The 27,952-nt window shown below is 34.8% G+C and overlaps 1 protein-coding gene across 4 annotated transcripts in view; it reads right to left on the bottom strand.

Annotated features, from left to right (window-relative positions):
- Positions 1–27,952, bottom strand: part of LOC138175776 (ATP-binding cassette sub-family C member 9-like) — a 204,294-nt gene that overhangs the window by 134,002 nt on the left and 42,340 nt on the right. For all 4 annotated transcript variants that reach the window (XM_069106237.1, XM_069106236.1, XM_069106238.1 and 1 more), the window contains 7 exons: positions 24,392–24,577; positions 20,158–20,310; positions 19,555–19,710; positions 14,336–14,470; positions 12,383–12,545; positions 5,155–5,195; positions 4,472–4,614 (listed from right to left, as the gene is read on the bottom strand). In XM_069106237.1, coding sequence (XP_068962338.1) covers positions 4,472–4,614; positions 5,155–5,195; positions 12,383–12,545; positions 14,336–14,470; positions 19,555–19,710; positions 20,158–20,310; positions 24,392–24,577 — 977 coding nt within the window. The remainder of the gene's footprint in view (positions 1–4,471; positions 4,615–5,154; positions 5,196–12,382; positions 12,546–14,335; positions 14,471–19,554; positions 19,711–20,157; positions 20,311–24,391; positions 24,578–27,952) is intronic.

A 27,952-nucleotide genomic window follows, 5' to 3' on the forward strand; every position in this document is an offset into this window, starting at 1 on the left:
CCTCAGGAAACTGAGACAAACAAATGTTAAGTGACTTGCCTAGGGTCACACAGCTAGTAGGTTTCTATAAATAGATTTGAACTGAGATCTTTCTGACTCCAGTCTCAGGGCTCTTTCCCCTAGGCCACCTAGCTGCCTTATCAAATAACTAAAATATCTATTCTTGTAAATTAAACAGAACGTGACAAATGAGATAGTTACCCCCTTTTTGACAAACAGATAAGAGACTACTAAGGCAGAATACTATATACACTGTCATTGTGATGTGCGTCAAATGTTAAGACACAGTAATTATGCTTAACTGGTCTTTCTTTGTGGCCAAAGAGGTTTCCATTCTTCAGAAAGCTAGGAGAGAAAGGGGGAGAGAAGAATATTTCTAGAAATGACTGTGATGTCATAAATAAATAAAACTTTTTATATAAAGTGAAGGAGTTATACAGATCAATCACAGAAAAAATATATGTATATATATAAGCTATACACATATGTGCGTATATATATATATAAACATATATGTATATATATGTCATTTTCTATACCACTCAAGGCGAAAGAATTTCAGCCTCAATCTCACTGTAATGTCCAGCTCTTAGCTAACACAATACCCGGACACATAACAGGCAGCTAGCTGCTGCAGTGGACATTGTGTTGGGCCTAGGGTTGGGAAGACCTGAATTCAAATTTGACCTGCATGACCCTAGGCAGATCACTTACAGTTTCCTCAACTGCAAAATGGAGATAATAGCAGCAGTTACCTCTTCAGCTTGTTATGAGATACAATTCACTAAGATAATTCATTGTAAAATACTTTATGAATCTTAAAGCACTATATAAATACTAAGTATTATTTTGACTGATATAAAGAGAACTGGCTGAAATATAAATATTCTATCATAGACAGCGGTATTGATTAATGGCAAAAGCCACAGAAGAGCGAAGCATACATTCCTTTAGGAGGTACATGAGAGCAAGGCAATGAAAAGTAATTTTTCCCCAAATTCAGGGGTCTTATCCCTTTTTTGGAAACCAGTAACTGAAATGTCCCTCACTGTACAGTTGCATTTTTCCAGAGACAATGGCAGTGGACTTGGGCTGGAAACAAGAGAGGAGAGGTTGTACATGAGATAACTGTGGTAAGGAGGTACTGTGCTTAAGGTCAGAGAAGGATGGATGTGAGGATCCAAGGGAGGTATGGCTTCTGCTATATAGGTCAGGCTATAAACTAGGTCCCCCTACCCTGCCTCACTGGAAATGAACTAATGCATTCAGAGGAACTTAATGTTTCTCACAAGCAACAGGACATTCCTGAACGAGAACAACTATCTTCTCTGGGCCTACCTGGATCCCAAGTCTAGTTCCCACGGTTCCCATGCTGTTGGTCTCAAATTAAAAGACCCAGAGGCCAGAGGTTCTGTATCTGTTTCTGAATTTTTGGCTGGTTTATAGAAAGAATGAATAAAACTCATTCCTGCAGAAAGATCTTGTTTATACTCCTTTGCTTCCTTAAGGAAGAATTAAAACTGTACATCTCCAATGTTCTGGGTTCAACTGATCTTATGTCTAGAAGGATCTCCTGGGTTTAAAAGACAGCTAGGTTCACAGTCATTTGGTAGATATTTTATTATTTCGTTTTTCATTGTTTCCTCTTTATGATCTATATCTATCCATCAATTCTATGCTAAATAAATACTACATACAATAAATATGTTTGTCTACTACTGTGTATTCATAATTTACTCTCACAGAAATAGAGTAAGATCAGAAAGAAAATGGGCTTCCCAGTATGAAGAATTTCAGAGCTTATTTCTGGCTGTGTAGATTCACAAATCCAGAAAAAAACCCTGACAATAAATGGGCACTACCCCATGAAAAGAGACAGAGTTGAAGGAAAGAAAGTCACTGACTCTAGAAACCAGAGAGCAGAGTATTTACTCAGCATTTCTGCTAGAAGGGCAAGTGCATACCATACCAGGGTATGTGACTCCTCAGGATCCAGATGCCTTTTGCTGAACATGATTAAATGGCCAGCTATAAAATCTATTCGCAATTAAATATCTTTGAATATATTCAGTGTGCTTCATGATGCTAAGTAACAGATTAAATATCTCTGAATATCTTCAGCATGTTTCATGATGAAATAAAAGAAATCTAATTCAGGATTATTTATAAATGTAACAGGAGACTGGTCAATGAGGACCCAGTCCTGAAAGCACTGTTGAGTCTGCTTCAGGGTTTATGTAATGGAGGGCACTCTGCCTCATCTCAACTTTGTGGACAAGTCCATTTTGCACTAAAATATTCAGAAAGTTCAAAGTGCATGGGATGCATAAAGTCAGGGATATAGTTTGAATTATGACATAACTCAGTTAATTACTGAATTTCATACTGTAGTCACAGTCATAGAGCACAATGAGGAGAACTTTCATTGCTCGAATGATCTTTTTATGAAGAACTTCCCCCCAATCCCCACTGCTACATAAAATTTCCTCGTAATAGTGGATTTAACCAAACTATCACGCAATATCCTCCAAATCTTGAATACTTTGTAAAGGGGTCATTAGTATAAGTTAGTCAAACAAGTTTTTTAAAGTCAAGTATTGCTATTTCTCTAATCCTATAAGGGACACTCTGAAATCAGCTGACTAGTTTCTTTCATTATAATGATACTGTCCAAATTATGATAGGCCAACTGGCATCAAAGACTGATCACGGGTCCCCTAAGCACAACTGAAAATGCAGACTGATTCTGGCCAATTTGGCAAAAAGAAACAATTATTAGGGAGTCTCTAGTTTGGGTTCCCAGAACGAACACAAAGTGAGAGTTGGGTTGGCCTGCCATCTCTATCAAAACTATGAACCAACATAAGCAGAAATCTTATTCTGTGGAAGATATGAGGTGTCTGGAGCACAGCCTTTCAAACAGACTGATCTTTATCAAATTGGCAAGTGCCTTTTCACTCCGCTGTAGGAATGGGAAAATGAAGCACAGCATATCATTCTTGAAGGAATGTTACCATATCTCAGTACCTGCTAAATTAGAATTATTTGCAGAAGATTTAGAAATTTCCAAGTATAAAAAGGGATTAAAAATTCTCTAAGTGTTACCCTATCCTCTTAATATTTGTAATACTGCTGATTTCAGTAGTTATGCCTTTTATGTTATCATTTTTTTCTACCTCTGTGGCTGAACAGGATAATATTTTGAATTTTAAAAATAACCATGAAAGGAACCAATGCTAATGAAGAAAATGAAAATAGAGACCAAAAATAAGAGATGCTCTATGATTTATTAATTTCATTGTTTGAAATAGGTTTCCTTCTAGAATAAGGTCTGATTTACAAGTGTTGCTGTGAAAATCAGTGAGTGATCTACATAATTTTTCAGAAGATAGAGTGAAAGGGCAGTTAGGTGGCACAGTAGGGCTAGAGTCAGGAAGATCTGAGTTCAAATTCAGATTCAGACACTTACTAGCTAAGTGAATCGTTCCTTTTCACAGGTTACTTCCTATGCCTAGGATGCTGTCTTCACCTCTGCCTCTTGGAATTCCTCGATCCCTTTGAGGCTCAGCTCAAGTGTTCTCTCCTTCAAAAAGCTTTTCCTGATTATCAAAGTTCTCCTCCAAAAAATTACTATGCATTTTTGCCCATATCTTATGTTGATTTATCTGTGAACTTGCTAGGAGAATGTTAACTTCTTCAGAGCAGAGACTCTTTTACTCCTTGGTTGATCAAAAAGCTGCCAGAACATTCTCACTTTCCTTCATTGATGATTGTTGTTCATCTTTCATTTTCAAAAAGGAACAAAGACATCATAGGGTAATGTCTTGACTCTCACGAATTGCATTCAAGTGAGGCAGAGTTGCACAGTCATCACCCTCACTCTCTCTTCCTGAGTTATCGAAGTCTAGCGTCAAGACAAAAATCAAGATGACTGGTGGTGGCCCCAGAATGCAGTGGATGACCTTGGTATCCTTGATTTCTTTCCAGGTTCTAAGCATTCCATTGTACCTGCTTTAGCTGCCTTCCTGGCCATTACAACAAATTTTTCTCATCTGCTCATTCTACTGTGCTTGGAATAGAGATCCCTGATGCATTCTGGATATACCCTCCCAAATGCACAACTAGTTGCATAAAACTCTTATACAAAGATTCATAATATTATTTTTAAATTACTTTGGCAGTGGTAATTCATAAATGCTAATAGATTGTAAGAGTAGATAAAAGTGGGAAAAAAGATAAGGAGGAATTATATATCTTTGAGACATGTACAGCTAGAAAACTGATGAAAACACAAGAATTAACCCAAAATATGCAAAATAGAGATAGTGCCTATACATACTATCGTGTTTAAATACTACTCTGTATTCAAAGAATGCTACTTCAGAGACCATAAGTTGAGAGAATAGTTTTCAAATAGTGAGGCTCATACAATGTTTCTACACAATGTAGAACTCTTCAAGAGAAGGCATACCTGATAATGGCTTTGACTGCAAATCTGACCACTGTGGAGAGCAGGAAGAGAGGTGTAACCAGGATGTGAAAGAGTGACAAGGAAGCGAAGGCCTCTGCTGGTTTTAACAGTTTCTTACTTGTATAAGCATGAGTCACAAAGGTCTATAGAATTACAAATAAAGATTCCATTAGGAATTGCCCCCCAAAAGTCTCACCAAAAAAATTATATTGATTTCATATGTCAGAAGGACCTGAACTTATCCATTTATTAACCAATAATGCTAAAAGTAGAAAAAAAAGCAAGACAAATTCACCCAAGTTCATCTCACTTGAACAAAATGTTTATGAATTGAATTTATTATCAATAGTGTAATCAATATTAAGCTTTCCTGAGGAAAAAAGAGTATTCTTAAGTATGGTCCCATCTTAGAGAATGCCAACATACAAAATATAGTAGACCCATTTCCATTTCTATAAATAACAAGGTATTCACTTTTACTTTTAATTTTAAATATATGACAATAAAAATTATATTAATAATCAGATGGTTCCAGAGCTGATAAAGTATAGCTTCTGAAGCAAGAAGAGAAAGAGGGTGGGTACCAGCACATCACCAACTACATGTTTCTTGTTAATTCATTTCTACAAACACTAACATTTGTTTTTTATTTATTCCTATAAGGAAAATAAAAGTTTGCTTACTGCAAGAACAGCTGCTATGGGGATTGCTGCATTCATAAAAACTGTGGAAGGAAAAATGTATATATCAGAATCTTTGAGCTGTTAAAGTATTTTCTTAAGTTTAATTAATCATCTATTATTACTTTTAAGTGTCCCAAGAGACACAAAGGACAAAGTTAAATAACATTGCATAAACTTTCCCCAACTGGTACTTCCTAGCCACTGTCATCCAAGCATGGTACCCCAATAGGAAAATATTCTCCTCTGATTACAAAATTATATCTTAACAGAATAACATTTTAAACATTGTAAATAACAGAGTTCAGGAAACAATCTTGTCAGTAAAATATAAAAGGATGGTGAACTAAACAACTATACATCTTTAAGAAGGATATGTTATATTATACATAATATTACATAGCCTGTACTCTTTTCTGTTCCCATAGAAAGGAAGTGCCATTTGGTTAGCTGAAATAACCAAAATGAAGAACTTAACAAGAATATTATCTGTCATACAAATTAAGGACAAGGCTTTCACATCACTTCTAGTAACTCCCCCACAATGCCATAATTGTTTTTTGTTTTTTTTTTCCTTTTATTGAGTGACTTTTCACATAATGAAAAGAGTTATACATACAATACTTCCAGTAGCTTAGAAAATTGTTCATGTGGTGGCTTATTCTTTTTGCCTATGATAAATACATTATCTGAAGTTAAAAGTAGAAAAAGTAGATTTCACATTTTGCCCTCAATTACTAAGATATCAACTCCAGTTATATTTTTTGGAAGTCATATTTTTAAAACACCTAAGATAACAATGCAACATGATTTTCCCACAAATAAAAATTGCAGTTTTAGAAAGAAAGGTCACAATTGGTCAAAGATCTGGAACTAGAATTTAAGTTGCTAGACTACATTCTCTATGTCACCATCCTGCTATCTTCATCATACCTCATTTATAACTGCTAATTTATAATGTTTATAATTGTTAACGAACAACCTTTTCTGATATCCTAGATTGCAGAGTCAAAAAAATAAGTGTTCAATTCCAGAAGGGAATCAGTATTCACTTAACCCAAACTAAGACTAGTAGAAATATAAAATCTGACAGCAATGTCAAATTAAACCTCTGAGCATGGAGACATATTTTAAGCAGGGGTTGTAGTGGAAACCATACTGGCACATCCAGGATGGCTGCTAGCATAGGTTCTTAGATCTGCTTTACTAGGAAAGATAGATGTTTAAGGGGTCAACAATCTTTTTCAGTTACATTTACTAGTTCAGAGGAAAAGTAAGTACCCCGAACTTCAGAGAAAATACAAGCAGAGGAATAAAGACTGGGCTCTGACTGCCTGAATCAACTATACACTTTACATACCTCCCTGGATCGAGGGAGCCTTTACATCTGAGCAGTTGGGGAGCTCTGAATCTAATTTCCACCAGGGAATCATAAGATCCTTTTCATAAGCAAGCCCCCAAAACAAAATACCAACTCAGAGTATATATACACACTTCTCAGAGTCAGAAGGCATCATAACCCTCAGTTGATTCAGTGACTAATTAGAAATTAGCAAAAGGTGTGAAAACCTTCCTACAAGCAAGCCTACCCTAAGCCAGCTTCCCTTAATGGGCTCCACACGCAGACTATTAATGGGTGGGAAAGATCTTAAATCCTATTAACATTACAAGGGCCAAGACAACTTCAACTCTTTTATTTTTTGAGCATTATCATGGCTCCTTCTACCCTATGCTTAATATTTCCTTTTCCTTTAATTCATTCCTATCATTTATTTCCTATTCTTTCAAGCTCAAATTAAAATTCCTCCTATTAGAACAACCTTAAGTTATCTCAAATTTGTAAAGGTATAGCTTTGCCTTTCTTTTAAATAACTGGAATCAACCCTTGGGTAATGAAGTACTGTATATGTAAACTCTGCACAAGGCTGCCTGGCAATGGAGAGTTGGACATTCTTTTATGGAATAAGGCAAGAGAACTTTGCCCTTTCTCCCAGATATCATCTCAGCCACCAGGAATGTAGGCAAGCTCCTCCAGCTAAGAAAAGAGAACAATCTAATAGGAGTCTCCAACTATCAGTAAGGAACTCAGACATAGAGGAACAATTGGTTGTTCAGTTTGGGGGATATTGGTGTAGCCAGAACACCATTCAAAATTTAGAAGAAAAACAATATGAAAAAAAATCTTGCATCTTCCATATTTGACTCTCCTTTATGCATGGGATGGGCATTCCCTGAGCAAGGAAGGGAAAGGAGTTTTTTAGTTTCCCTGTAACACTCTCTCCTACATCTAACCTCAAAGCTTGAGATTGCATCACTTTCCTATGCTTTCTCTAAGAATAAAGTGAAACCATCTAAAGGAATATTTAGTTCCTAATAACTAAATATATATGCAGATATAAATGTGTGTGCATATACATATATAAATGTGTTTGTATATATATATATACATACATATATGTGTATGCATGTATATATGTTTGTATCTCCCAGGAAGTCTAGAAATAGACTGGCACGGACTGGCACTCAGATCAGATTGGAGTTCACGGGGGCAGCTCTATTCAAAACAGTCAAGTAGATAAAGTTTATCTGGATACCTTACTCTAGCTCTTCAGTGCCCTCCTTTTACTCTGCTGTCCATAAACCAACCCTGAGACACTTCCTGCACGTCATCTTTTATCTTCTTTCAACACGAACCCATTCCCTGCCCTAAAAACTTATTCACCCAATATCCTGCTCTGCTTTCAAAGGGTAATAAGCAGGATGCCATAGTGGAAAGAATGCTGGACTTAAAGTTAAAAAAAACCCTGAGTTTCTATCTTGTCTTTTCTAGTTATATGAACATGGGTAAGTAATTTCTTCATTCCAAGTCTCAATTTCTTCATCTGTAAAATGGGAATAATAATGCTATCTATGGTATTTAGTTCTTGGGATTTTCCCAAGAATCAAATACATATAATGTTTTATATAAACTTCAACACACTACATAAATGTAAATTGTTATTCACTAGTCTGATAACTTTTTTCTTTTATTGGACTTTAAAGTTTATAGGACACATTCCTTGGAGGCAGTTAGATGGCTCAGTGAATCCAGCACTGGGCCTGGAAGACCTGAGTTCAAATGTGGCCTCAGTCAACTAGCTGTTGACCCTGGGCAAGCCATTCAACTTCCATTTGCCTTAATCCACTGGAGAAAGCAAATGGCAAGCCACTCCAGCATCTTTACAAAGAAAACCCCATATGGGGTCATGAAAAGTGAGACAACTGAACAACCAAACACCACCAATCTATGTTCCTTGCAGTAATGCTGTAAGATAGGCAGTGAAATTATTACTATCATTATTTTACAAAGAAGCAAACAGGGAAGGGCCCCAGAGAACTTGCCTAAGGTCACACTCTAATAAACAGTAGAGTTATGATTCAAACCAAGGTTTTTTGCCACCAGATTCATCGTTCTTTCCTTAAAGACACAGTTCTACTGAGCTAACATATTCAGAGGTAGCCATGCTACCTCTTTTCTTCTCCAAATTACATATTTCAGCCTGACCCAAAGGAGTGAATCATGCAAATAGTAGGTATTTCCAATTAGGTAGGAGGCAGAAGCTGGTGTCATGGGAGGGAACAGTGGGAAGATATTTTAGAAAAGTGCTCTTTGGCTCTGCTCAAATCATAATACATGAGGGCAGTCCCCTAGAGAATCAGTTTACTCATAGATGATTGAGTACATACGAGATATAATTTGGGAGTCACTGAAAGTTCCACCTGCCTTAAAATATCTGCCTACTGGTTTTTCAGTGCCTAGGTTTCCTACCTTTAGATTCTTTCCTTCTAAGGTAAGGCACTGTGTTTTCTGAAGAGTCTCTATTTTAAAGTCTCTATTAAAAAGAAATTATATTATTTATTTCCTTATTACCCAATGCAACAAATCTAAACTCTTCATGTGTCCATAATTTACTCCACGTCAACCAATTTTCTTTCCCACTACTCCCTAATATCCTCTAGTCAGATAAGTCTCCTCCAGTTAGAGTTTTTCCCATAACAATGTCCTACTTCTGGAACTTTCCTAAATTTGAGTGGCCTCTCCTTTCCACTCACTGTAATCTGTCATTGTGAATAGTCTGCCCTTTCATTTCTGCTTTTCTACATGCTATTATTTCTTTTTTTTTTAAACAAGTGGTCCATTTATTTTAAGCAATAGTAAATATAAAAAGGATTCAGAATTCCAACACAACAAGATAACTCAGTTTCTTGGAGATCATTTTACTGAATTTTGACATGTAGTTCAACTAATATAAATTGACTGAAATATAGAAAATATCTAGAAATACAGAAAATGATTTATATAGAATATGAAACACAGAAAAATATATAAAATGATATAACAATTTGAAAAATATATCATATGATCATGTAATTAGTTTTTATTGGGGTTTTTTTTGCCTTTTTTTGGAGGGCAATTAGGGCTGACTTGCCCAAAGTCACACAGCTAGTAATTGTGTCAAGTGTCTGAGGCCACATTTGAACTCAGGTCCTCCTGACTCCAGGGCCAGTGCTCTATTCACTGCGCCACCTAGCCACCCCCTAGTTTTTCTTGATTCTTAACTAAATGTTTTGATCAATACTCTAAAGCTGTTTCTTTTCCTAATTTGTTAGAAAAAATATTTTTAAAAATTTATTTATCTTTAGTTTCAAACATTCATTTCCATAATATTTTAAGTTCCAGATTTTCTCCCCATCTCTCCTCTCCCTCACCCCAAGACAGCATGCAATGTTATATAGGTTCTACATATACATTTGTATTGAACCTATTTTCACATTAGTCATGTTCTAAAGAAGAATTAGAACCAATGTGAGAGACCACAAGAAATAAGAAAAAAGAGAGAGAGAGCAAATAATATGCTTCAATTGGCATTCAGACTCCATAGCTCTTTTTCTGGATGTGGATATTATTTTGCATGCTGTCTTGGGGTGAGGGAGAGGAGAGATGTGGATAGTATTTTCCATCATGAGTCTTTTGGGGTTGTCTTAGGTCCTTGCACTCTTAAGAAGAGCTAAGTCTATCAAAATTAATCCTCACACAATGTGACTGTGGACAATGTTCTCCCGGTTCTGCTCACTTCACTCAGCATCAGTTCCAGGTTTTTCAGTCCTTCTGCTCATAATTTCTTATAGCAAAACAGTATTCTATTACACTCATATACCACAACTTTTTCAGTCATTCCCCAGCTGATGGCCATCCCCTCAATTTCCAATCCTTTGCCACCACAAAAAGAGCTGCTATATTTTTATACATGTGTACTATCTTTTCTTAAAGTACTAGTACAAGCCTTACCTCGTCCATGAGCACTTCACCCCTTCTTCATCTGAGTACTTCACCCAACTTCTGTGAACTCTTAGAATGTGTTACTTCTAATGATCATTCTTGTTTCATTGTCATTAATCTTATCTACAAAGACTATAAATCCTTTTAGGGAAGGGATACTGTCATAGCTTCTTCTATACTGCCACCCCATAGTCCATAGCACAGTTCTGAACATATAGTAAAAGAATAACTAATACTTTCTTGGGGATTTGCAGAGGTCCTGAAAATCTGCCTCACAATTTTGCTTATGACAAGCCCTGGTTGCTTCAAGTTAAATCAAGAAAAGTTAATAATCATTAAGTACATACGATATGTCAGGGATTGTGCTAAGTATTGGGGATTTAATGAAAGGCAAAAACAGTTCCTGTCCTCAAGGAGCTCACACTCTAATGAGGGATGCAACATGCAAACAACTATGTAAAAAATCTATATTCATGATAAATTAAAGATAAATAAAAGTATTAGAGAGAAAGTACTAATCATGGAGGACTGGGAGAGAGGAGAGAGGGAAGAACCCAGGAAGCCCTCTTGCAGTAGATGAGACTTGAACCTAGCCTTGAAAGAAGCCTCAGAAGCTAGGAGGAGGAAGAGCATTCCAGGCTTGGAGAACAGCTAGTGAACAGTCACGAAGTTGGAATAAGGAATGTCATGTGAGAAGAACATCAAAGAGGTCGGTGTCACTGATTCATAACATAGTGAACCAAAATGAAATATAAGTCCAAAATACAGGAAGGAGCCAGATTGTGAAGGGCTCCAAATGCCAAACAGAGGATTTTATATTTGATCCTGGAGGTCATCAGTTGAGGCACAAAATTGTATCTTTTCATTAACATTCCAGAAATAGCCAGATGAAACCACTTACCAAGGTGGCTACTATTAATAAAAATATCTGCCTCTTCCAACTTAGCTGGTTGTTTGCAGTATTCATGAGATTTCTAAAGTCTTGTCCAGCTCTAAATCTTATCATCATCTCTATGTGATATTTAGCAATCTAACCAAAGAATAACCACAACAAAATCCCACGAGGCAACAACCAGGCTGATCTGAAATATTCTTTGAGATCTAGACCATTCTTGACTTGGATTGGTACTTGGCTGAAATGACAATAGCATTAATATTAAATGATATCGATCTGGGTTTCTTTATCTAGGGTATAATTTTGTTGCATATTTGTTTGGTTTAAATGAGTTTTAAATGAACAGATTAGTTGACATTTTCTGAACTTGCAGTATCCTATGGTACAGGGAAAGTAACTGAAAAATGTTCGGGGTTAGTTTCTTCTGATTTGGAAATACAATTTTTAAAAAGGCAACGTGATTAGATGGGAAAAAGTAAAAAAAAAAGATTTTGTATTTAAAATTTTTTTGCATAATTTATAGAGTAAAATAATATGCATGGAAATACTAAAGAGTTGATTTGGGATCACTGTAATTATAAAAGATTTTAAAAGTATGTCCTTGAATTGTGTACTAATAGAGATTCTCCCAATAAAAGTTATAACATATAAAATACAAAATTAATTAGAAAAAGTTTATTAAAAATTAAGTCTTTCAGTAGTGGATTAAATGTCTCACTGAACTTTAAACTTATTATTCTTTCACATGAATTTCAAAAATTTCAGAACCACAAATTGAAACCAAATAGGACACAAGCAATTTTTAGTCACCTTTAACACTATCCCAACAACAACAGGCAGACTGATAGATGGAGGCCTGAGTCAAGCAGATTGACACTAAATTCCAGACTTTGCTACTTAATACCTATGTAACCTTAAGTAATCACTTCATCACCCTAGGACTCAGTTTCCTCAACTATAAAATGAGGGAAACAGAGATTACCTCTAATCACCAACTCTTAATCTTATGAACTTACTGGAAAGTGATGTGTAAAGTGCAAAGGTTTTGAGACTGGTCAATTCCTTCATTCTTGTTTCCTCTACACTTTTGCAAAATATGTGCTCCCAGGCATACAGCTTCAAAAGCTTGATGCCTTTTAGGATCTCATTTGTTTTCTTCAACCTTTCAGTAGAATAATCCTGCAAAATAATGAAACAAGAAAATGGGAGAAGAGTTTAAATGAAAGAACAAAGTAGTTATGTGTGTTAGAGAGAACTTAATACTAAAAAGTAGAAGACATCCTATTTTGGCTCTGTCCATCAATCAGCTGTGTCACATGGGGGACAGACATTTCTTGTTTCCGCATGTCAGTTTCCTTATCTGTCAAACCACATTTTGGATGACATGATTTCTAAAAAGCCTTATAACTCAAAAATTTCTTCATCTTTTGATTCTTTGATGAAACACTAATATAAGAAGTCTTCCACACAGAGGAAGTACGTTTGTCCTATCTTGTTGAGGCATGTGATTTACTTTTTCTCAGAGCTATAAGTAGCAAAATTTGAACTAAGGGCAAATAGTAAAAAACATGTCATGGAAGAAGTAAGAAAGATGCCTTGAAATAAACTTTATAACATATTGTTTGGGCATATAAGAAGAGGGGTAGGACTCCTAGACAATACTATGCCATGTAGGGTAGGAAGTGAGGAGATTAGACAGAGACTTCAGGATACCATATAGGAAGAGAGAATGGCTGACTCACCTATAGACCGGAACAGAGAAAGCAGCTTGATGATATTATTTGAAGGCATTTGTGGCTCTGAGCCATCAGAGGCATGAGTTGCCTCTCCACACTAGTTCCATGGCCACACGTAGTCCTTAGACCTGTGCTCTCATAAACGATCCCTCTATGTGTTCACATTTCCCACTAATGAAGTGTATACTATTGGCAAAGTATGTCCTAGGCTTATGAGAGTAATGTTCTATTGATATTTTTATTACTGTTATTATATTAAGAAATGACTTTGCTTTGAAATAATTTTGTACACTGACTGATTAATAAAAGTAAACATAGTGAAAGGGGCTTGTGATCTATGTTTTGAGTACCTCAAATATGATGTAGCTATTCTAGGGTCCCCCCTGCCATGCAAGAAGTAGTGTACATGTGTTTTCAGGGCATAATTTAATCACATGAAATTTCCATCAGTAGTCACAGAGATGCAAGGTATAGAGTGCAAGAAGTACAAGAAAATTGATCATGGGAAACAATTCTTTCAGCAGTAAAAGCCATGCTAAACGTTACAGATTTATGGAGATCACTGGCTCATATTTAATCAAACTTTATTTCTAAATTGCTGTCAACAATTTCATAATTCTCAAATATTCCTTCAAAATGGGCCAATTCATACTCAAATAATGTTTCCATGGAACAGTAGAGCCAAAGAAGGTCAAGGATTTTTTTTCCCCTCCCCTTGTTAAGCTAACCAGGAGCATATTTAACCAAAACAGCTGCCGCTGAAATCTTTCACTTAAGTTCCATATCTCATCACAAGTTGTGATTCTACTCTTGGGAAATTTAGTTTTCAGAAGCATCAAAACTGACCCTTTTCTTGTACCTTGATATATATTTTGCACCAAAGGACTCTAAGTGTGTTATGCTAATTTTAATTCCTTAGGCAAAGTATTTTAGAATGGGGTTCACAGTCTTATAACTTCAGGGTAATTAATAATATCAAAATCTGTCCATGTGGCATTTGGGAACCTAAGAGCTTCAAGTCTTGGATTTCTAATTCTTTTTTTTAAATGATCTTTGGAACATGAGAAATTCATGTTTTCTGCTTAAGATAACATAAAAGTTCAAGAATCAAGATTAAATACATGAGCAATATACTTCCAAGATATCCCAAGTGATATATATCAATTTCCTATATTTGAAAGTAAATAACAGCACGAGATTTTCCTAAGAGAGAAGCCAAATGATGGAACTTACCAGAGTGCTCTTCTGAGCCTCAGCCAACTTTGTAGCTATGAAGTACTGAATTGGCGCAAGTAACACTATGACAGCTGCACCGACCAGCGCACTTAATCCAAGTAAGTTATAGAGCAGAATCACTCCCATTATGATCTAAGGAGAAAAACACATGTAAAGAGGAAGGAACAGAGGGAAGTCTCATATGGGAATTCTTCTTAATGGAAAATTTAATCCTTTTTAACTATATAGTAAATTTTAAAAAAGAATCAGAGAGACCATCGTCTATTAGGAAATCAACTCCTTTTTTCAACAGTTGAGATTATTATGATTTACCTGAGAAAATGTAGATCAAAGAATTCATTCTTAGTTTGACAGTCTACCATTCTGCTATTTCATACAATTTTACCTCCCTAGGCTGCTGAGAATACCCACTTTCCTGACTTGACCTATATCAGTCTCTATAGGTGGGGGGGAGGGGGAAGAAGAATATTAAAGTTGCATTTTTTTTCTCTTGAAGGTGCTATCACCCACTGAAGGACTGGAGGTCCTCACCAATATTCTCTTAATCTGTATCACAGTAGATATTAAAAGCTGATAGGACCAGAACTTAAGTGAAGAACCAATATGTAACAAAAGGGGAAGAAGTCAGTTCAGTCAATGTTTGGAAGCATCTATCACTAACAAACAATTACTTGGGGTGCTAAAATAATGGTCTCGGTAACTCTTATCATTTATTTTTCTGGAAAACATGATCTGTAGTTTGAAGTTTGAGAAAGTTTGTTCTACATTAACAACCAGTACAACCCCTTGGTAAAATTGTAAAGTAGGAGATGTTGGTCTTCAGTCCTCCCCTGAAATGCTTTTGGGATTCTTTCCAGATGCTAACCTTATTGCCCTACTTAACTGAGAATATTTCTAGGTACTCAACTAATCATCCTAGGTCTATGACATCCCTCCTTCCAACCCCACAACAACTAAATTTAATTCTCTATCCCAATGCCTGAATTTTTATCAAATAATTAATCTCACAAAGTAACATATAAAAATATATTATTATTATATATTACTAATATTGCATATATGTGTTTATATATGTATATGTATGTACATATATGGTTTACAGTAGGGATGAAAAATTTTCCATGGTAATAATTAAAGATGACTCCACAAAAGCTTATTCCATTGCTTCTATTGGGTTGGAGTGGCTCTGGGTTCTTGAAAATTGAGTGTACAACAAACCTTGACATGTGATAACATGCTAAGTAGTCTTCACATCTCAACATTAGATTGAGTCTACTGTCTAAGGAAAACCTAACCAAAAGAGTCTCATCATCGACAGACTGACCACTAAGTGATGTTATTTGGCTATGGTAATAGATGAAACAAAGAAAAATACAAAATGGAATTAAGTCTTGTACAATATATGCTTCAGTAACCATGGTAAGAATGATGAGAAAGGGACTAGAGGTTTCTGTGAATTAGAGTTTTTTAGACCACTTATTAATACTACTCTGACTGTAAGACATCAAACTCTAATAACATTTTTATCCAAAGACCAACAGATTGGCATACTATCAGAGGAACTGAAGCATATCAATATTGAAAGGGCCAGAAATGCAACCAAAAGGATAAAGGAAGTTGCAGTTAAACAGTCTGATGGCTCACAAGTTCTCCTGGAAAGAAAAACAAAGGAAATGGTGTAGATCTTTTTCTCATGCATCAAAAAGAAACAAGGAATTTATTCATGCAGTAACTAATCATTAGCTCTTAAAGTGTTTGTGATAAGCATAAGCAAAAATATAATCAGGATAATTACAGCTTATGAATCAATATTTGTTGCAGAAGATAGGAAAATAAAGAAATTATATCATCCTCCAAATCATGTCAATCTACATTTTGAGACTCAGTGACTTCAATGTGAAGGTGGACACAGGGATTAATTGGGGAGAAAATATGATGGAATATAGGGTTAAGATCTGATACAAAAGCAGCCACAAGTTTGTAAGAAAACATATAAGTCTTCTTCCTGACATGAGTATTTCTTTCATAAGACAGTATGAAGACTCTACTTAGAGAAAATGCTAAAGATTCTTCCAGTTGACTTTGTTTTGAAAGTAGTTTTTGATATAGTTACTGATCAATGAATTCTTACAAATGTTTAAGAACCAGCACTCTGTGCACAGACATATCAATTAGTAAGAAAAAAAGTGAAATCATCATCAAATTGCAACAAATTCTAAAAGTAAAAAGACACTACAAACTATTGTGATAACTACAACCTGACCTATTAAAATAGGTAACAGAAAAAGACATAAACATTAACGATGCTTATCACCATTTTCTTCAGAAGCTTAACCAATGTCAGTCAACATAACAAAGAACTCAAAAATTTTAAAAAGATTTTTGAGCAGTAGTCATTTCAGTAATCAACCTTGAGAAGAGAAGACTAAAGATGAAACGTAGCACTCACCTTTTGCCTGAGAGGTGATAAACCCAAAATACAAAGGGAAACACATTTTGGGGTGTGACTAATGTGAGAATTTATTTACTTGTATTACACATGTTTGCAACGAAAGTTTTCTTTTTGGTTTGTTCAGTGGGAGGAATAGATTATGAATCCATGAAAAAACATGTAAATAGTTTTAAAAATATGTATATGTGGGTATGTATATGTGTGCATACATATGCAGACACGCATTTGTGTGTGTGTGTGTGTGTATGCTAAGGACCAATCTAGTTTGGAGAATTATCTGCAGCTAGCTTCTGGGCAATGATGTTTTTGGTCACAAGAATTACCAAAGACTTCTTATAAAGTTGTAGAAGAGTTTTAATCTGGATTGATGAAACTATGAATCCTTTGTGCATTATTAATAATAATGGAAACTAATAGTTAATATTTTTTGATGCAAAGAATCTTTTGATACATAAATATTGTACTCAGCTCTGTGGCTGTCAAGATTGTTGAGAAACCACAGACATGATTGAAAATGACCTTAGAGAAGCTCCTTATTTTACAGATAAGAAAAATGAGGCCCAAAGAAAATAAGTAATTTGTTCAAGTTTACATACTTAGTTGGGAGAGGTAAGATAAGAATCCTGGTACTCTCAACTCAAGTTGTATTTTTACATCTCCCAATTTCTAGATCAAACAGTTTTAAATAAGCTAAGTTTTCTTAAATGTTTCCTACTGCAATATTCCAAGTACTATTTCATAGTAGCCCCTGACACATTGAAATTCCTCTATGATCTGGTCTTTGAGAACTAATTTTGCCAAAAAAATTTTTAAATAAAATTTCTTTATTTGGAATTTTGGAATTCCATATTGTATTACATCATTTATTTGATAAATATGATTCCCTCAACCCTGGTTTTAATTACTTTATTTTTAAAAAATCCTACCTCAGGGTTTACAGATCCCTGACTGTCTAAAAATCCTAAAATATTTATCAAAGAAAAAAATTGGATTCCAATGCTGGTTGTGCAAATGGAACACACGTGATTTAAAAGTAACCTGGGTGCTTTTCACCCAGGGACTAGAAGAACTTTAGAAGCCAAATAAGGCTTAGAAAAGGAAAATTTGGAGTTTAGAAGACAGGAGAGAGCAAAGACAGCCCTTTGGCTCGCATATACCCACACACGAGTAATTAGAGTAAATGTGACCAAAAATAAAAACCTGGCTGTATTGAAGATACATTGACTAGAAAAAGAGGCAGAACTGCTAGTATGAGAAAAGGTTCTTGGCTCACATGACAGTACAAACTTCTGGAGATTCCCCTAACCCATCAAGTGCCTAGAATAAACTTGGTGCAAAAAAAAGATGTTGAAAAAATGACTGAAAAACAATACCAGTTAGGATCCTGTTTCCTTCTTTATGGACCACAGAAAAAACTGTGTGCTTTAAGTTAAAGGATTTTCTTTTATATTCTCTCCTACCTCTAAAATCTCTTCCAAGTAATAGGCGTTCCCTTCAAAAAATTACTGATAAAAACTGGCATTTAGTAGTAGTTGACAGAAAGAATACCTAAACTGGAGCCAGAAGAAATAACAAGTGAGCAAGATGTCCAAAAAAGAGAGCACCTACTAGTTAACCAGTGGATGGAGGGCCTTTGCCCAAAGATGTATTTGAAGGTCAATTCTGTAGACTGTGGACAGCCTGGGGATAACTTTTTTCAAACTTAACTAAGTGATTCTTCAGAAGGCAGGCATATAGTCACCAGGATTGTACGTTAAGTAATACTTCTAAGTAGGGCCCCCAAAAGTTTTTTCTCCATTGTCACAGTATTTAATAGCCCTGGGTCATGACCAAGCCAAAATGAGGCATTGGATTAAGACATGGGAAGGCTTACATACTTAGGTTTATAATTGTGTTCTGAGGAAATTGAGGGCATTAGGACAGCAAGTGGCTTATTATGGGAATCACATGAACCACACTGACTCCATCTTGTGATGATTCTGGGGCTAGCTGAGTTCCCTTTCTATTCAGCTAAGGATCTAATCCAATTTCTATCACGTGAAAAAAAACTTTATTCAATTGTGGGAATTGGGAGAAAACCTTAGTGCATTGTTTGAACCTAGTTCTGAGTGGTCGAAAAGCTGGACCACTTCTACCTGCTACTGGGATAACCTTAACCAAGAACCTGGGTTATGCTGACCAGAAACCCAGTTAGATCCTAAAATTGTTGCAAAGAATTTTTCCACAATTAAATATCTCGAGCAACTCACATATTTTATCAGAAAACTGGCCCCATACTGATCAACTAATTATTGTTTCCACGTTTCTTTCCTTGTTTACAGACCCTTGGAGGAGTGTGACACTTTCTGATTTCAGGGAACGGCACTTGTTTGCTCTCCCCTTCCCAACTTGGAAAGTCCCTAATCTTTCCTTCAATTAGAAATCAGATTACCTATTGTTGTACTGTTTCCTTTTAATTAATTGTTTTTAATAAATAAAAATCTGAATTCACCCCGTATTTGGGGTCCAGGACTAAACTGAGACAGTCTGCTGCCGGTCTGTTGGGCAATTGCCAAGTATTGCTTAATAAATCAATATGCTGAGAAGATTGAACCTTTTGTTTCCTGAATCATTTCATCTTTCACCCTCCACAGTTCTCCTTTTTCAGTATGGAAAACTAACACTAATGTAAAGGGTTCTTTTGACAACTTCCCCAAAAGGTCTTAGTAAGCTGACTTTCCACTTCTTTTTTTTAATAAATTAAAACCTTACTTTGATGCTCTACCTGAACAGGCATGGCCCATAGATTGGGACACAGGAACAAGAACCACATGAGCTGATTAGTTTCTATGGCGACCAAGTTATTGATTTGTCCCAGAGTCATCTCACCCATGGACAAATTGGATGTAGAAAGCCTCAGGATCTTATTGTATATCATTGCCTAGAAGAAAGAAATGAAACACATAAAATTATAGTCTTAATAAAGAATACTTCATTATTAAATGGGAAGGTTAAGACATGTACAGGATTCAAAAATCTCTTTTTAAACTTGCTATTTGGACTGAAAATCCATCTTTTATTCATTTTTCTATATGACTTCTATCATATAAAATTCTTATAATTATGATCCTAATATATGAGATGAAACATGAAGTGTGTCCCCAAATAATCAAAGTCATAATTTCTTGGCATAAAATGAATTGTGATGAAGAGTACAAAACAACGAATATTTCTATTATTTATCTTCAATACACTTCCTTGGAAATATTGCTTATATAACCTACTTAATTTAAAGATAAATTAAAGATCATTATTATTATTGTATTGTCAGATATTATAATAATTGGATATATTTTGAAGACATAAATATATTACAGCACATATTTACCAGCAAAGCTCCACGAAGATTAATGCCAGTTTCTATGGTGACATAGTAGGAGGCCTGTAAAAATGTTCTTTGTAGAATCAGGGCCAGGAATAGAAGAACAGCTAACACATAAGCATTTTCAAGAAATTCTTTTGAGGTCAGTGAACCTGAAGGCTTGACATAAAAAAAGAAAAAAATTAGAAAAACTAATACACCTGGCATACTACCTGGTATGACAGCTATAAAATTCTTTAGAGCAAGAGCTACTTTAAATGTTAAAAAAAAGATGATATGTCATCAAAAACCTAAATATAAATTATGCTTTAGTTCCAAAGGTCACTAAGGCACTTTCCAGCTCTAAGTGTAAGATCCTTTGAATTTATTTTGACCATTTCTTCTTTAAAATCACATAATGATCTTATAAATACAAGCATTCCAGGATTCTCCACACAACTGCCACAATAATCTTCCCCAAACCCAGGTCTGACCATGTCACTCCTCTACTCAAGAACCTTCTTGTCCTCCTTATTTACCTCTAAAAAAATAAAAACCCTTCAACATGGCAATCTCCTTTAAGACCCCTCATAGCCTGCATCCAGTTTACCTTTTCAGACTTATTTCATTATACTCCATTTCACACACTCTGTAATTCAGTTAAGTTGTTCTACTTGCTGTTCCCTGAGCTTGGCCTTGTCTGTTACATCTATGCTTTTATACACACCTAGAATGTAGTCCTCTCATCACCCCTGTGTCTTAGCCTCTTCTCTGCTTCCTTCAAGACTTATCTCAAGTGCCAGAGGAAGCCTTCCCTGATCATCCTAGTTACAGTGTTTTCTATTTCATCAAATTATATTAAAATAGATTATTTGTATAATAGTTAATATAAATAAAATGAATATTTATAAATGATATAATTTAATTTAAATAAAATTAATTATTTTCATGTTGTATCTCCTGGTAGAACTGAGATATTTTAAGGTAGGGACTATTTGCCATTTTGTTTTTGAATCTACAGTGCCTTGCTTATAGCAGGCATGAAATGCATGCTTTAAGAAAAAAATCTAGATACATACTTGCATCTGTGTACAGAGTTCCTAGTGGGGAAATTCCCTCTGCCAACACCACCAGGTTCCAGCATTTAAAGTCTTAGAGAGATGCCAAAGGGGACTAAGAATTTCAGTAACTTGTCTAGGGACACAAAACTAGTATGTGTCAGAATCCTCACTTATACTCAGATCTCCTGACTGCAAGGCTTTCTAACCTCTACATTAGGTAACTTCCTAGTTAATGCTCATTGAAGTGCATTGCATTAAATTAAAAGATTATCAATTTAATTAATCTTTCCTATTTTGAACTCCCGTTGGACTTGACTGTAGTACTGAACTGAACACTGTTGTATCCTGTCTCGTTTAATGTATATATTATATAATCAATAAGACTTTCAACACGTTGAGCGCAAGGCCCAAATCTTACATTTCCTTTGTAACTCTCATGGTCTAAAGCACAGTCCTCTGCACATAATATTTGATTAATTGATTGAAATTATAAAAACTTGCTACAAAAATAATGATAGCAGCTATAAAAGAAATATGAGGTCAGCTGCACAAAACCTAAATCAAAATAAGCTTAATAAATATAAGCAAGTGGGTTTCAGTTTCTTGGGTATCTTTGTTCTTTCAAATCTTCAAAGAACTATATAATATAGTATAGTTAATTTGAATTTTCCACCAACAGTGATAACTGGGGCACATGATGATTTAAATTTATCATTATACCATTAAGGTAGATATGGACTATGTATGGTTTGGACTATCTGTCCACTGAGGTCTCTTAAAGCTCTTAGATCACATGATTCTATGAATCAGAAATAATTCCAAGTTTTCAAACCTTAGTGGTCAGAAGCATGGTGGTGCAATTAAAATGATGCAAAAACCTTTAATCAATTATTCCAGCAGAGAGTTGCTGTTGTTGTTTTGTGTGTGTGTGTGTGTGTGTGTCTAAAGATTGGATTTCTCTGTTTTGCCCAAGAGCTTTAAACTGCTCTGCTTCCAGTTTGTCCTTCCTTAGGCAACATGGTGGCTCTCCCCTCCCAGAGGTTTACTATACTGATATCAAATTTCTTGCTGACATCACATCAGCACAGCCCACCGGAGTTCCAAACTCCTGATACTGATATATTGATATTGAATATCTTGATAACTTAAGATATTCATTTCTATTTGGTCTTCCCAACAACTAGGATTGAGAATAACATGCCTGCAATTATGATAATATATGATAAGCATATATGAAGAAAATATATTCTCACATGTTGTATTAGAGCCATGAAATAAATCAGTTTGAGGGTAATTTAGTGATAGGAAGGAGTGAACTGGCAACTACATTCAAGCCTATGGGAAATTATGATTTTTTTAAAAGCTAATATATGAAAAGCAATATTACAACCCTGATTTAGACTGATAATCACAAATTAACATTTGTTTAAAAATCAAGTATAATTGATGACTAGAAGAGTTGAGTCGGTTACCCCATTATAAAAAAATTCCTAGTGTTGAAATAAAACATGAAAATCCATTTCTATTGATGAAACCACCACACTCCCAAGCAACAAAATTTGCAAGCCTGCAGTTAATTTGATTGATGAAATAATGTGATTTCAGAGTTCAAAGGCACCTCAAGAGCCATACAGTCAGATACCCAAGCCATATCCATTATTTGCTTGCAGTCCTAAGTGGGATGGGGATGGGGGAGATAGAACCCATTAAACTCTCAAGAAATCACTGTCTTGTTGAGATCTTTTTTTGGCTCCTGAGTCTCATTTAGCATTTTGGCTCTCTCTCCTGATTTTAGGTGGTGCAGAGGATAGAGTGCTGGAACTGGAGTAAAAAAGATCTGAATTCAAATTTGACCTCAGATGTTTACTACCTGTATGACCTTGGGCAAGTAATAACACTATTTGCCTCATTTTCTCATCTGTAAAATGAGCTTGGAGAAGGAAATGGAAAAGCACTCCAGTATCTTTGCCAAGAAAACCCCAAAACGGAGTCACAAAAGTTGGATATTACTGAAACAAATCAACAAATGTAACCTACTTTTATGTCATTTATAAATTTGATAATCATGCCATTTATACCATCTATGCTCAGTCACTTAAAAATATTAAACACAGGACCAAGCACAGATCCCTAGCACACTCTACTAAAGATCTCCTTAGAAAGTGACTAGTAGGGGCGGCCAGGTGGCTCAGCAAGTAAGAGCACCAGCTCCAGTGTCGGGATGACCTGGATCAAATCTGGGCTCATATACTCAGCACCACACCCAGAAATAACTGGCTGTGTAACCTTGAGCAAGTTACTTAACCCCAATTGCTTTAAAAAAAAGTGACTAGTGTTTGAGTTCAGTCATTCAATCAAGTCCTAGTTCTAAACTCTAATCTCATATAACCCTATCTCACCATTTCTTCTATAAGAATAGCAGAGAAACACTGTCAAATTATTTTGCTAAAATCTAGGGAACTATTTCTATAGCAGTCTAGTTACCCTGTCATAAAATGAAACAAGGTTATTATCTGACTTGACAAATTCTTGACAAAGAAATGTTAGCTCTTCATGATCCCTGACTCAGTTGTCAATGATTTAATAATGTGCTCTAGAATTATGCCAGGAATTGAAGTCAAACCAACTGGCTTATAGTTTTTAGACTCCATTTTTTTTTCTTAAAAAAAGCAATACAGAATTAGGGAAACATTTGTCATTCTCTGATCCTGATGGCCTTCCCCAACTCTCTATTAACTATTTTTAATTTTTCCTTTCCAATCCAAAGATCATTGCCTTTTTTGATCCTTCTATTACATAGATAGAACAAAACCCCCTCTCTTTTGTTGTCCTTAGCATTCTTCCTCAGCCTTTTCTTTCTGAGGGTTAGCCCATAAGACAGTATTCTTTATGGTTGGGCCATGGTAAGTGCCTACTGTAGAATTTTGGGCATTTTACTCATCCTTCTTTTTTTAACCAATCCAATTTTTTAAAAGTTAAAATCGAGTGTGTCCATAAGGGTGTACCTAGCTTTCCTCTAATTCTAAATCAAGAAAAGTTACTGCTTGACCCATTCATAGGTACCTAAAGGATATTTCCTCCTTACAGATGTTAACCCATCTTTTTTCACACCATAAAATTCTCTGAAAATAAACATTTTAGAAAGTGTGAAAGAGCAAATAAAAAAGAAATGATGTGACAATAACATATCATGAACTTACTCTCTCTGTTGCTTTCACAGTGTCATTTACACGCTGAACTATTCCAGAAATACACAGAGGTCCAGCAAAGCCCAAAAGGTCAGCCAGATAGCGGAATGTGCTGCTCAGCAGGATTGGTCGCCCAAAGGCCTTGTACATTGCTAACCAAATAGAAGGAGTTCTCTTGGGATGATCTGCTGCTTTTTTCTGAAAGAAAATGAGAAATATTAAATGGTATCTATTTGGCTGGCAAGTGATTCTAGAAACTAAAATGCTGTAGTGGTTCATACAACATTGCATAGACAAATATACTACACCTTTCCAAAACATGAAAAAGTTCATAAAAATAATCAGAGTGAATCAATTTTTTATGATAACATATGCTGATATTACATATGATGCCTACATTTCAGGGTTCCTGTGAGGATCGAGCTGAAATGAGAGTGCCTTATAAAATACTGCATGAAGCATTTTTAGTCTGAACATAATAGCATACATACAGTAGAAACTATTATTGTTGACTGTGCAGAGCCTTCTCAAATTTAACAAGGCTAGTCCTTGGATGATGGTCATACAAAGTACCATCAAGTGAATATTCAAAGTCATTCCAGTTTGGTTAATTTGTCAAAGCTCTACTGGCATAGCTTTTGAGAACTCAGGAAAGGGAAGAGAAAACACCATGTAGTATTATATATAATCATAAAGTATAGTTTGTTATTAGCAATAACAATAACAATGATTAATTATATTATTAGAGTAATGATTTTTGATCATCCAAATGCTTAAGTTTCTGTTGTAAACTTCCTAAAGAAACATGAATCATCTTTCTAGCAATAGTTTACAATATTTAAAGTTGCAAGAAACATAATTTCTAGGAAATGGGAGATAAACCAAAGAAATATAAATTAAGGAACAGATATTCAAACTAATTGCTTTAATTGTGTAACTATCGATGACATTTTGGAGCTAGTTTTCCAAGTTGAGCATCAGTTATTCATCATCCCTAAAGCTGACTTGCCTAACTGAATGCAATATATATATATATATATATATATATATATATAACATATGAAAAATATAGTTCAATTATGTTATATATTTCTTTCCATATAGGAATAAATAATTTAGTTCTTTTTAGGAATAGTTTATCACAAATCAAAGACATTATACAGAGAGCTTAATTTTTTTTCTTACAATATAGATTAAACTTAACTATGTTTTTTTTTCAGAGAAGAGTTCTTAAAAGATAGCTGTGGTAATGTACTATTACCTGTACTATAAAAAATGATAAGCAGGCTGATTACAGGAAAATCTGTCAATATTTATGTGAACTGATGCAAATGAAATGAGCTGAACCAGAACATTATACATAGTGACAGCAATATCATATGATGATCAGATGTGAATGACTTGGCTATTCTCAGCAATACAATGATTCAAGATAATTTGGAAGAACTCATCATGAAAAATTCTATCCCCTTTCAGAGAAAAAACTGATGGTGTCTGAATGCAGATTAAGGCATATTATTTTTATTTTCTGTATTTTTTTCAAGGAATTTTTTTTCCTTTGGGTTTGTATCTTCTTTTACAACATGACTAATATAGTAATATTAAAAATTTCTTAAAGATGAATGTTAAATATTGGCTTTATATGTAATTGGGGGAAAAATAAAATATTGTGTTTTTTTAAAAAGGATAGTTATGAAACAGTCTTCCCAGAGGTATAACTAGAGAGATGACTCAGGTTAGACTGTAGTAATCATTTCCTGAAACATTAATTTCATAATACACTCTCAAAACAAAGTAATTTGTTTTGTGGCAATTTTCATCATTTCCCATAAATACATAGTGGATTGTCATTTATAAAAGTCATAAATTCTCTTTTTCTCTTTTTAAGATGTGTTTTTATTGTTTTTTTAACATGATGATAATTTCCCCCATTATCCATTCAGGTTACACCATAGTTATCATTTCTTGAAACATTAATTTCATAATACATGTCCAAAAAAAAGCAATTTGTTTTGAAGTGCTCACTACTAGACAAAAACTGGCAGGAAAACTGGACAGCAGCCTTAGCAGGACTTACGCATGAAAGATTAGGTCAAAATGGGTACATGATTTAGACATAAAGGAGGGTATCAAAAAGAAATTAGGAAAGCATGGAAAAATATATCTATGGATAAAGAAAGAGTTTATAACCAAAGAAGAACTTAAGAGGATCACAGGATGTAAAAAGAATATTTTGATTACCTAAAAATTTTAAAAAAGTTTTGTGCAAACAAAACCAATACAGCCAAAATCAGAAATCAAAACAGGAAACTGGTGGGGGCAGAGAGCAGAAATTTACAGCAAGTTTCTCTGATAAAGGATTCATTTCTCAAATATACAGAGAACTGAACCAAATTTATAAAAAAAATTGAGAGGCATTTCCCAATTGAAAAACGGTCAAAGGATATGAATAGGAAGTTTTCAGAAGAAGAAATCAAAATTATCTATAGTCATATAAAATTGTTGTAAATCACTATTGATTACTAATCAATATAGACCCATATGGGGGTCATGACCCACATTTTCAGAAGTACTTATGGGGTTATGAGTGGGAAAAGGTTTAAGAAGCCCTGGATTAGAGAAATGAAAATTAAAACAAATCCAATGTACCACCTTACACCTATCAGATTGGCTAACATGACAGAAGGAAAATGATAAATGCTGGAGGGGATGTAGAAAATAGTTACATTAATGCACTGTTGATGTGGTTATGAACTGCTCTAGACATTCTAGAGAACAATTCGAAACTATGCCCAAAGAGCACCCATTGAGAAAGCAAGCAATATGATATTCATTATATATGTGAAGTCATGTAAAATATATTTCCATATTAGCCATGTTGCAAAAAAGCAAGAAATATAGAGAAAATGAAGTGTATGTGCTTCAATCTGTATTAAGAGTTCACCAGTTCTCAATCTGGAAATGGATAGCATCTTAACTTCACATGTATAATTACAATTACATTGCTTGCTTTCTCAATGGTTGGGATAGGGGCTAAGGGGAGGAACGGAATTTGGAACTCAAAAAAATAATACTAAAAATATAATTTTAAATAGAATTGCTATTGATTTTGAGAGCTTATTTTGTGCCCTACAACTTTGTTGAAGCTATTAATTGTCTCAATTGGTATAATTGCTAATTCCTTAGGATTTTAAGTAAAACATCATGCCAGCAAATTGGGATCATTTTATGTTCTCTTTACCTAACGCTGAACTATCCTTGCATCCCTAATATTAATCTAATTTGATCAAGATGAATGATCTCTTGTATAAATTGGTATTATCTACTTGCATGATTTTATTGGAATTTTTGAATCAATATGCATTAATAATATTATTCTGTAGTTCTCCTTCACAGCTTTACCATTCCCTGATTTAGGGATTAGGACTACATTGGTCTAATGAAAATAATCTAGTAAAGTGCATTTTTTTCAGTTTTTTTTAATAACTTGTGTTGTATTCATACTAACTGTACTTTTGGAGTTTGCATTATCTTGTGAGACCATCAGGATTGGGAGTATTGTTGGTAGTTCTT

The sequence above is a fragment of the Petaurus breviceps genome, unplaced genomic scaffold, assembly GCF_028583685.1.
Source record: "Petaurus breviceps papuanus isolate PSGF00001 unplaced genomic scaffold, PetGlider_PUasm1.0 79, whole genome shotgun sequence".
NCBI classification, from domain to species: Eukaryota; Metazoa; Chordata; class Mammalia; order Diprotodontia; family Petauridae; genus Petaurus; species Petaurus breviceps.